Source organism: Coptis chinensis, chromosome 5 (assembly GCF_015680905.1).
Source record: "Coptis chinensis isolate HL-2020 chromosome 5, ASM1568090v1, whole genome shotgun sequence".
NCBI lineage: Eukaryota > Viridiplantae > Streptophyta > Magnoliopsida > Ranunculales > Ranunculaceae > Coptis > Coptis chinensis.
Window position 1 is genome coordinate 6,085,660 of NC_141460.1, and position 12,836 is coordinate 6,098,495.

At 39.1% G+C, this 12,836-nt stretch overlaps 1 protein-coding gene across 1 annotated transcript; it reads right to left on the reverse strand.

The window, feature by feature from the left end:
* Positions 1 to 11,459: 11,459 nt before the first annotated feature.
* On the reverse strand, positions 11,460 to 12,431 carry LOC147496419 (uncharacterized). The gene has a single exon (XM_086562574.1). The coding sequence runs from the start codon at positions 12,429 to 12,431 to the stop codon at positions 11,460 to 11,462; it is 972 nt and encodes a 323-aa protein (XP_086418700.1).
* Between the last annotated feature and the right edge of the window lie 405 nt (positions 12,432 to 12,836).

Here is a 12,836-nt window from a genome sequence, read left to right on the forward strand (position 1 = left end):
CCTCATGTTTCTCCATCTTTCCTGTCGTTGCTCTCTTAGTTGCTTCTCCCACCTCAAAGTCACCATTCCCCAACCCTACCAACAGAGAGACTCCAGTTATATCAACACATGCATGTTTTCCCTCAGACCAATTGTAAATCAAGACATCCGTAGGCCGAAGTGTCGATTTGCCCTCATTCGGATTAGTGAGAAAGTTAATAGGAGCTCCTTTCTTCACTTGTACTCCAACCCTCCAAAATGCATCACACAAAATGTCTCTAACATGATCATGTCGGTATTTAAAACCCGAAAAATGTCTACAATGTGCTGTATGGTCCCTATAAGCATCTAATCTACTCTTTTTGCATACAGGACAGAGACCACCATCAGGGTACAAAGAAATCATAAGAAAGTATCGGAGAATGGCACGATACTCCACCTGTGACATACGTTGTCCAAGTCCCTCAATCGGAATAGCCAGTAGAAAATCTTTTGCATGTTCTGGCTACAAGCATCCCATGACTGCTTTCTGATGAGCAAATAACTCAAACTCCCTTTCAAGACTAACAACAATCTTACCGTAGAAATCTTCTACCAAAACTTTTTGTGGTTTTGAGGTGACAGTAGCATTCACAGCCAGAGAATCAAGGTCAAAATTCGGAAGATAGAGACGCAATGCATTGGTAGCATCATCAAGGATCTCACCCATAGGCACTTAACCACAATTCCTAAGAATGTGGTTCTGAAGCTCTAAAGTCTGAAAATGGGCGGTCACAAAAGCAAAAGCAGAGACATCATATGCACAATAGATACCTAACCCACTAATGCGTAATGGAAGCGTCGCTAAACACCACTGCGAATCCCCGAAGCCAGGACCATCAGAAACTATAATACCATGTAGAACCATGTGAAGGTGCTGATCAAAAGTCTTAGCTGCATCCTTAAAAAGTGATGGTGGACAAGTGCAAATCACAAAGACCAACTTGGAGAGCCCAACACAAGCTCGTAAGAGTGCTAACTCACACTGTGGATCCTCCAATACAGCTAAACGGTCTATCAAAGTCATAGCCTTTTCAACACGCTTGCGATCGCTGCATCTTACCTACTTTTTTGATTGGTAAACCTGTTTTTAAATGAGATTAGTAACTCTTTGATGCTGGAGGGGTTCAAGCCCCAGACCTCTGGTATCATCACCCAAAGGTTTTACCGACTTTGCTAGTCGGCACTTGCACGGGCATTAACTATAGTTTATTAGATTAGAGCTAGACAAATGAAAGGTGGTTATTGTGTTTTATATTTGTAAAATGTGAAGCTTGAGTACATCTATTCCTGCAATAGAGTACAATAATCACAAGACATGGATACATTTATAAGAATTGGTGATGCATATATAGGTTATTGATAAAGTTTCTCAAGCTCTAGAACTTGATAGGTTGAGCTAGGGTATGGTAATATTAGGAACATGTTAAGCTGCTAAGTTGTTTGTATAGGTTATGAAATAAATAAATTTGGACTAATGCACTATATTACATTGAATCTCTCACTATGCACATTAAGGAGTTAACATGTATGATCAACTTGAATTGATTCCACGGCTTCTTTTCCGAATGATTGTCAAAGTCTAATGTAAACAGTATCCCTAGAAGCTTTTGCTATTATTTTCTATCTTAGGAGATTTTGGTTGCTCGAGAAAGCCTTTTTGATTTTCTAGAAGTACATCCTAGCTAGAAGCTTCTGATTCTCTTTTTTCCATCTTATGAGAGTGTATATCAATTATTTGAATGGGTTCAAAACTTCTTTTGGTACTGGTAGCTTATTGTATTGTGATTAGGCCTTAGATATTTACCTAACCAATCTATATTATATTGTTTTACCTTTGATTCCAAACTTCTTTTGTTAATGGTAGGATACTGATTTATTGTGTTGTAGCCTTTCCCTTTTGTTTGAGACCAAGATTATCTCTTTATCTAAATAGATGAATTTTAGATGCGAATATTATCTGTCATTGTCACTAAAACAATGGTGATGCGGTTTTTTTAACGTTTTCCTGCTTCAGTCCTAATACACCTCAGTATGTAGTTCATTTTTTTTTCCGGTAGTGCACATTCATATAATTGTTTAAGCCATTCATTGAATGCGTTGGTTGAGTTGTTCTATCGGTTATGTGGCTGGGTTCTTTTTTCTTAACTATGCCCAATTTCAGATATATATTACTCTCATTTGATGTATTTGGTTCACTTTGATTACCTAGCTAGCTGCGCTAAGAAATTAGTTTCCATTCATACAAGCTTCTTCTTGCTTAGTTATTTTCTATTTGAATTACCTGTTTTCAATGGAGTATGCTTGCTTGGTGATTGCGCCTTTTAATATTTCAACTTTTCTTGAGAAACTTAATTTTTTTTTCGGGCTGCATACAAAAGTAATGATATATTCATAATCTTATAATCCTATTTTTATCCTTTGTTTTCATTTTTTTTTTATGAGTGGAATAAATTTTATATATTTTTTTTCTCATGATTTTATGTCATAATGTGGTTTTCAGGTAGTCGATACTAAGTCGTTCTTGATCGACCAATTGGTACACTTCAAAACAATGGAAATGAACCTAGCTTTCCTTGAGGTGATCCTTTAAGTCTTAAGTTACATATTAACTTAGTCCTTTATAATTACACATTTATCTTATTGTTATGTTAGAGTTTTTTGTTTCCTTAAGCTAAGAAACATTGCTAAATTGTTATAAAATAGGTAAGATAGAGTTTGCTTATTTATTGATAATCTATCGAGACAATCTACTTTTTGGTCATTTTATTGAAGAACACTACAAATTATAGTAATTTAAAAACCATAGCCTTGACTGAATATATTTGCTAAAACAATATGTTGCTTATGCTAGAGGAATCATTGACGAATACCAAAATCAGTATTTTACACGCCTGTGACCCAAGACACCATAGTACAAATATAGTTGTTTGTAAGCTACCATTGGAAGATAGTGTTCTTCATGATTAGATTTTTGTGTGCATATCTTGCAGTCAAGAGACCTACTATCTACAATTAATCTAAGAGGACATAATGGGAGCTTATTTCTACTCGTGGAGGTGCTCCCTATCACCAAATCACTAATTTATGCTCTCTAAGTACATTAGGCTACCAAGAGTTAACAATAAAATCTCAAGTTGAGATCTATCTATTGGGGAAAACGATACCAATTGATCCCCTCTAAGATAGCTTGAATGAACACTTTATACTCTAATCGAAAAATCTAAACTTTCACTACAACCAACCTAGCAAGCCCAACTCTCTAAGCAATCAACAACTATTACAAACAAGTAATAATAATGAAAAGAAAGTAAAATATACCACAACACAAGATGTAACGTGGTTCGGGCAATGATACCTAATCCACAAGAGCAAATCCTTTATAAGATTGGGAAGGAAGATTACAATCACTCCTCACAAATCTCTCCAACACTTACTAGATCTCTCTTCTACAAATCTCTCTTCTTACAAGCTTTATCTCTTTGCAAGGGTTTTCTCTAAATTTTGGTTGCTCTCAAAATTGGTTTTCTCTCACTTCTTTGTTATACTAACATATGAGATTATTTATAAACTCCCAAGTCCAATTTGGTTTCCTAAAATAATTAGAAACCCAAGTCCAATAGGCAACTCTAATTGGTTTCCAAAACAAAACCAGTTTCCAAAATGAAACCAGTTTCCAATACTTCACGAGGTGAGGGACCCAACAATCTCCCCCTCCCGAAACATGAGGGGGGATACCTCCATGAATTCCCAAATCAATAGGAAGAGTGTGCTACCATTCCACCTGTAGCACAACAAACATCAAACTTACCTTTCGGTAAGATTTTGGTCATCATATCCGACCCATTTTTGCCGGTATGGATCTTCTCAATGCACAAATGCTTGTCTTCGAGAACTTCTCTAATCTAATGATAATGTACATATATGTGCTTAGATCTAGAATGAAAACTCAGATTCTTGCTCAAATGGATGGTGCTCTGATTGTCACACAGAAGTACAAACTGTTTATGCTTTAGCCCTAGTTCGTTGAAGAACCTCTTCATCCATAACATCTCTTTGCAACACTTAGTGGCTGCAATATACCCGACTTCTATAGTGGAGAGGGTAACACACTTTTGCAACTTCGATTACCAAGAAACTGCTCCCCCTGCAAATGTAAATAGATAACCGAAAGTAGACTTCATCGAGTCAACATCACCTGCCATGTCTGCATCTGTGCAGCCTTCAAGCAAGGTCTTACTCCCACCAAAACATAAACACGCTTTGGAAGTGCCCTTGAGATATCTCAATATCCACTTAACACCTTCCTAATGCTCTTTACCCGGATTTGATCCAAATTGGCTTACAACACCAACAGTGAAAGCAATATCTGGTCTTGTACACACCATTGCATACATCAAGCTGCCTACTATGGATGCATAAAAAATCTTTTCAATTTCATTCTGCTCATGCTCACCCTTTGCACACATACCTTTGGTCATGCAGAACTGGCCACCAAGTGGACAACTGACTGGCTTCGCTTGATCCATGTTGAATCTCTTCAACACCTTCTCAATGTAGCTTTCTTGTGAAAGCCACAACTTCCCACTCTTTCTGTCAAGAGTGATCCACATCCCAAGTATCTACTTTGCTTGAACCAAATCCTTCATCTCAAAAGACTTACTCAAGTCTTTCTTTAGCTTGGATATCTTGTTGATGTTCTGGCCAACTATCAACATATCATCCACATACAACAAGAGCACTATGAAATCCCCATCTGAATTTTTTTGAATAAACACACAATAGTCAGAAACGGACTTTATATAGCCATGCTTCACCATAAATGAATCAAACATTATGTACCACTGTCTCGGTGCCTACTTCAACCCATACAAGCTCTTTTTTAACTTGCATACCAGGTGCTTCTTGCCTTTGACCTTAAACCCCTCTGGCTGGTCCATGTAGACATCTTCTTCAAGATCTCTATGAAGAAAAACTATCTTGACATCTAGTTCTAAACCTCTAGGTTCATACTTGCGGTCAAACTCAATACCACCCTGATAAAAGTCATCTTAACTATAAGAGAGAAAATTTCATCAAAGTCAATACCTTTCCTTTGACCAAATCCCTTCACAACAAGGCGAGCTTTGTGCCTTGGATGTGGATTATTCTCCCATGCTTGACTTTGAAGATTCACTTATTTTGAGAATTTTTCTTCTTTTCGGTTTCTCAACTAAATCATAAGTGTGATTCTTATACAAAGAACTCATCTCATCATGCATGGCCTTCAACCACTTCTCATTGTCTGTACCTTCAAGAGCCTCTTGATAGTATATAGGTTTTCTACCATTAGATAGTAAAACATACGTGTGTGGTGGATACCTGGTTGAAGCTTGTCTTTCTCTTTCTGACCTCCTTACCTAATCTTCTTGTGGCTCAGGAGGATGCACTTTTGCTTGCTCAGGTGGTGGTTCATGCACTTCATCTGCATTTTCTATATCAATACGTTCTATCCTATCATGAGCAATAAGATCATCATCATGAGCTTCAAACCCATGGTTTTCTGCATTCTTAATGCCTTATGCACGTTCCACAGTAGGAACTTCTGGTTCTAAATCAACGAGATCATCAATGAAAGTTTCTAGCTTCTCACCATTCTCAAAGTCTGCTATTGTTTGGTCTTCCAAGAGCACAACATCTCGACTTCGGATTACCTTCTTGTTGATCGGATCATAATGTTTGTAGCCAAACTTTTCATCCCCATAACCCAGAAAAATGCACTGCTTAGCTTTGTCATCAATCTTGGATCTCTCATCCTTGGGAATACGAACAAATGCTCTGCACCCAAATACCCTAAAATATCCATAATCAATATCTCTGCCTAACCATACTCTCTCTGGATAATTACTGTTCAGAGGCTTCGAAAGCGATAGGTTGATCACATGTACAGTTGTGCGCATTGCTTCTACCCAGTAACTCCTTGGTAACTTAGAGTGAGACAACATGCATCTCATCCTCTTTACAATTGTACGGTTCATCCTCTCGACTATACCATTGTGCTACGGTGTCTTGGGAACGGTCTGCTCATGACGAATACCATGACTCTTGCAATACTCTTCAAACAGCCCAATATACTCTCCCCCATTATCTGAGTGAATACACTTCAACAGCTTCCCTGTCTCTCTTTCTACCATGCTATAGAAAGTCTTGAACACGCCAAGTACTTCATCCTTGGTCTTCAAACTATATGCCCATATCTTTCTAGAACAGAGCTTTTGTTCCTTTGGGCAAAAAGTTGATTTGTTCATTAAAAGGTAACCATACAATCATTATATATTAGTCTATAAAGTATGGTTATGTTAATTTATTGATTTCTTAATTCAATTTTTTTTTAGTTTTCCTTAGGATTTGACCTATTGGGTTAAGTATGATTTTAGTGGTAAACACTTTAGAAGATATTTTGCACTTTGATTTAGATTCAACTTGACATTTGACAGCCATTGCTTTAATAAGAACAAATACTTTTTTTGTCTTGATAAAAGGTAATTGATTAACTTAAAAGAATAAAGGTTACAAGAAGAAAAAATAAGAACATTATGACATGACTGGACTAAGAAGGATAAAACAAATGTGTACCCTTCTCAATACAACATTGCTTAGTGAGTAAATATAAAGTACGTAGTGTTGTGGTTCTCAAGATGTCTCATGAATGGAGGTCGAGTCTGCCACCATATACTTTGTCCTTTAGTTAGTCCTGCTCCATGTCTGGCACAACAATCTGCTCTTGAATTAGTTTCCCTCCAGATTGAGGTGATATTAATCCATGTTGCTTGCAAGTTTATTAGCTGCCATTGTGCCCTGACTCTCCAGTGCATATTACCTTTTTGAAAAGCTTGGACTACTGCAGAAGAGTCTGATTCCATCCATATATGCCTCCATCCCATTTCTAAAGCTTTTGTGTTTCCTTCCACAATCGCATATGTTTCCGCCATGTAGTTGGTAGTGACTCCCAATCCACCCGCTGCAGCCCCAAGGAAAGCCCCATTATGATCTCTATAAACAACACCCCACCCTTCCATCTGTATTCATCTTTAGCATTCCAGGCGGCAGAAGATTCCAATAACATTCGAAGATTTTTGGAGATTTTCGAAGTTTGTGGTTGAGTTTGAATGCTCGAAGTACCTTCAGATCTCTCATTGAGTTCTCCATGTGTCCCGAGGACTTATGATAAGCCCTTACTGTTGCCTTTCGAATCAAGAAACAGATTTCTCTGAAGTTGGAAACCTTGTTGTAATATATTACCTTGTTGCGATTCTTCCATAGACTTACTAGGCTGGTCAAGGAACATGCCTTCCACATATCCAGAATTAATGAGCTGTAGTGCTTACCCTGTTGTTGGATATCGTTCAGAGATTCCATGCTCTGATTGAGATCAAAGCACTGACCTGCATACTGCCACACCCTCTTTGCCAGCTCGCATTAGAATAAAAGGTGATCTAATGTTTCTTCTTGTTCCTTACAGATGCTACATCGCGAGGCCAGCTGGAATTTACATTTTTTCAGCTGCTCATCTGTTCTAACGACACCATGAGTCAACTTCCAAGCTATTCCTTTCGTCCTTGGTAGGATATGTGCACTCCATATGAATTTACACCATACGGGCTTGTGGGCCTTGGCTCTTATATCCTCATGCGCTGCCGAGACAATGAATTGTCCATTATTCGTTGATATCCATATTCTTTCATCTTCTCTGGTGCTATGTGGCTGCTAAATTTCTGCTGCTTCCATGCCAATGTGATTTAACACTTGAGTCATGTTGGTAGAAAAATGCCAATCCTCTCCATGGATGCAATCAGTCAGAGTTGCTTGAAGTTTCATAATCTCATTTCTGTCCTCCTGAAAGAAATCGCAGATAGGTTTCCTCAGTAACCAGTTATCCCTCCATATGTTTATATCTTTGCCATTGCCCACTATCCATCCATGAAGTGGAGCCATTTCCTTGAGGGCCTATCATATTCCTAGCTAAACTGTTGAGGACTTGTATTTGGACCATCCCCCAACTCTGTTAGTGTACTTGACCTTCATAAATGATGACCAGTCACTGTCTTCTGTTAGTGGACACCAAGCTTGTTTCATGAGCATTGCAAGATTGATGTCTTGCAATCTTCTTATCCCCAGCCCGCCTTCCTCCACCGGTTTGCATGTCTTATCCCAAGATACTGTTATTGCTTTTCTCTTGGCTGGATTGCCGCTCCAGATGAAGTTTCTTATGATGCTATCGCATTCCTTCAGGACTGATTTTGGCCATCTATATATAGCCAGGTTGTGAACAGGAATGCTGTTAAGCACATGTGTTGCAAGAACCACTCTGCCCTGAAAAGATAGCATCTTTCCTGCCCACCCTGAAGCCTTTCTTCTGATTCTGTCCACTAGAGGTGCAAGAGCAGCTTTAGTCACTCTTCCTGTAATGAGGGGGACACCAAGGTATTTTTCTGGCAAAGTACCTTCATTTATTCCCAGAGTCTCCTGGATTCGCTCTCTCCTGCTTTGAGTCATAGGGCCTAAAAAGATTTTGCATTTGCCCTTGTTTACTAGCTGTCCAGAAGTGTCCTGATATCTGTTTAGAAGCTGCAAAATATTCTTAATACACTTCATATTAGCATTGCAGAATAAGAAAATATCATCCGCAAACATAAGGTGCATGATAAGGACTATAGTAGTTGGCATTGACCACCATATGTTGGATTTTTCCATCTTGAACCATTTTCGATATACCTTTGCTGAGACAGTCCTCTGCAAATGCGAAGAGCATAGGAGATAATGGGTCACCTTGCTTTAGACCTCTCTCTGTAGAAAAAAGCCCAATAGGGCCTCCATTGAGCATGATTGACATAGAATTGCTCGCAAAAGCTCCTTTTAGCCATTGGATCAATTTCTCACTGAAGCCGACCTGCTATAACACTTCCCAAAGAAAGTTCCAATCGATGGTGTCAAAGGCCTGGGATATATCAAGCTTGATGCCAATGCTACCTATATATCTGGGTGTTTGCAGTTCATTCACTAGTTCTGATGCTAGTCCAATGGCTTGCTGAGAATTCTTGTTAGCTATGAATCCATATTGTTCCTTGCTGATGCTTTTTTCTGCAATCGGACTCAACCTCTTGGCTAGAATCTTGGTAATAACTTTGAACACAAAGTTAGATAAGCATATCGGTCTATACTTATTGAGCTGATTAGCATTCTTTTCTTTCGGGATCAGCACTATGAAGTTGGCATTGAATCCGTTGGGCAATCTAGCTTTTAGAAAGAAATATAGCACTGCTCTTACTAGATCATGACCTATTATGTCCCAACAATGATGAAAGAAATATCCACTGAAGCCATCTGGTCCAGGAGAACTATCTGCCTTCAGGTGGAACACTGCTGCCTTGACTTCTTCTGCAGTCGGATGCTTTGATAAAATTGTATTTTCCTCCTCAGAGATCATATTAGGCATGCACTATATAAGTTCCCAGTCCATCTCATGTTCCACCCTTTTGAATTTTTCTGAGTAATGCTTGACTATATATCTGCTAATCTCTTCTTGCTAAACCAACTTGAGACCATCCTCATTTTTCATTTCTGAAATTAAGGATTTGCTCTTGTTTCTGTTAACCATAGCATGAAAGAATTTTGTGCTGCGGTCATTGTCATTGTCCTACCGAGTTTTTGATTTCTGTCTCCAAAACATATGTTCTTGTTGCAGAAGAAGTTCCACTTTATTTTCCTATTCAACCACCATCTTAATGAATTCCTCTGTCACTGTTTCAGCTTTGATTCCTTTTCTACTTTAGAAGTAATGTTTCCAAATACTTCTTTGTTCCGTTTCTTTAGGGTAGCCTTCAATCTTCTCAGCTTCTGAGTCAGAATATATATTAAGTGTCCCCATATGGGAATTTCCCAGCTTGCTTTCACAATGTCTCTGAAGTTAGGATCGGTGAACCATATATTGAAAAATTTGAAAGGCATATTTTCGGGCCTTGGAACACTGATGCCATATCCCATAATCGGAGAGTGGTCTGAGCAGATTCTACTACCTACTTTGTAATTCCATACCTGAAATTTAGAGCACCACTCTGTATTACATAACATTCTGTCTAGTTTCCCCAGGATTTTGAAATTGCCCACTTGTTTGTTCCACCAAGTATATAAGAATCCCGTGTTTGGGACCTCCATAAGTTGAGATTCACTAATACAATCTTGAAAATCATTTAAAGCTGCTGCCGTTGGCGATTTCCTCCACATTTTTCCAAAATACTCAAATAGGCATTAAAGTCTCCCAGAACAAGCCATGGCAGATTGAATGAGCTTATTTGCTTTATTTCATTCAAAAGATGTCTTCTCTGAACATATATGCAGTGGGCGTGGACTACTATAATTAGACACCCCTCCACCTCTACTGTGATTTGTTAAGAAGACTGCTGTAGAAGAGTGGGAGTGGATACTGTGGATTTCCAAAGAAGCTAGATGTTTGGAACTCTATTATGTCTATCATTGGAGTAAAAAGAAGCATTCATTCCCAAAGACTGGAGATAAGCACTTGAAATATCACTGGGATGTATCATAGGTTCAGCGATTTCAACTATGTCGGGATCCTATTTATTGATAAACTTCAAGAGCCTGTTCTGTGTCTTGTTGTTTGCAATTCCTCTAATATTCCAAAATATGCACCTCATTGAGAATATAGAAGTTTTATTGTAGAAAATGGTGAAGAACACCTTTATCAATTCTCCCTTCTTCCAGTCCGAGACCTTGATCTGGATCTGGTTGCTAGGGTTTTTGACTGTTGCAGCTGCCATTTTGGTTTACCATATTTTGAAGCCTGGGAGTTTTCCTCTTGATCTTGTGAGCGGTTGCTACTTTGATCCTCCTCTGCCCATGCTACTATATCAGCCCATCTTGTAAATTTTGGTCGATTTTGGATCAGGTGGTTTATCATCTTTGTCCCTAGCGTGTTTCTTGTGTGCCATAAGTTGTAGCACTCTCTCGGCCTCTATTTCTGCCATATTCTTTTCTGCCTGGACTATAGGGACTGTAGGTATTGAGTCTTTGTCATGTGTAGGAGTATTTCTCAGTGTCCCTACTTCCACCTCTTGTGCCTCCTCCTATACTCCCTTTCTTGCTGAAGCAGACTTCTCTTTCACTTGTTCATGGTTTTGTTCCCCCTGTGCTTCCGTACTCATGTCGTCTTGGTTCTCAGGGCTAAAACTTTGCTCTTGTTCCTCGACATTGATAGGCTCCTGTTCCTCGACATTGATAGGTTCCTGTTCCTTTACATTGATTGGCTCCTGCACATCATTCATTTCCATGATTGCCCCATCTCCTGATGCTTCCTGATTTTCACCAGGATCCATCTCATGGATTTCCTCCACTTCCAGCCCTGCAAATCTGTTTTGTACATGAGTTTCCGTATGCTGTTTCGACTATTTCGACATCCATATTTCTTCCCCTTGCCTACTAGATTCCCTTTGTTTCTGTTGCCTCCCTATTTTCCTTCTGGTTTTTGCCGCTACATTTTCCACTGGGGGAGTGGAGTCATTTATCACCTCTTTGTCCTTATTCATAGCCCCTTTTAGTTTCCGACATTCTGTGACCAAGTGACCAACTATCTTGCAATGTGTGCACATTTTGGGAAGCTTCCCAACCTCTACAGTCTGCCAGAATTGCACCTTTTTGGTCTTAACATATATTTGGTTTGGTATTGCTTCTGATAGATCCACATCCACTAGGATTTGAGCATAATACCCGTATTCCCTGTTAAGAGTTCCCTCGTCTATTTGCATTGGGTATCCCACACCTTTAGCAATTGACATCAATGCTTCAGGCTCCCAAAATTCCTGACTAAGCCCTGGGAGTCTGATCCAGACCAAGGCGTGAGATTGTCTCTGGCTTTCTGGGCTAAAGTTCGGAGTCCATTGACTAATGCGCATAACATTCTTCTCAAAGTCCCATGCTCCTTTTGACCACACCCTATTTGGATCCTTTGCATTAGAGAATTTCAGGAATATATAGCCCTTGCCGATTGGGGTGATAAGCCAGTCCCCTATTGGCTGCCAGATTTTCTTTGCTAGTATTCGAACTCTTTCGATTGGGATCTTCTGCATATCGATTCTACCCACCAAACAATATTTGCAATATAACAACCCCTTTTCATAAACTCTCTCCAGAATGGTGATGGCTAGATATTCACCCATCTTTTCAGGCATAGGAAGTTCATGACATTCCATCGGATGGTGGGTTGGTTGTTTCGCTGCCTTTGCATAGGATAGAGTTCGACTACTGGTTACCATCGCAACCGGTTCATTTCCTTTTTCCTCAATCACCACTTGTTTCTCCAGGGAAACAACTTCAATATTTTCCACAACTCTTGGTGTTTCAAATTCAGATAGATCCATGATTTCTCTCTTCCTGGTTCGGAACTTACACTGTTATCAATGTAGGATTTTACCCAAACATGAAGAAGGCATGGAGAAGGAAAAAGATTAGAGTTCCCACTTCAGAACTTCTACTGTGGACAGTAGAGGATTTTACCTGAAGAGGAGTTAAAACTTAAATATGAGGATTTGTAGAAGATTACCCAACCTTTTAGAACTCTCACTGTATAGCAATGGACAATTTTACCTAAAATGGAAGGAAATTGGAGGTTTGAGAAGATAGGAAATTTTCACCAACTTTTCATTTGACTAAAAGCGGCAAAAAATTGGATTACCGGATCATTACACTATTTAAGTTATATTACATCCAGTCGCCCAAAACATGGTCCCCATTTTTTGCTTGCTTAATTACACAGTTGAAACGTT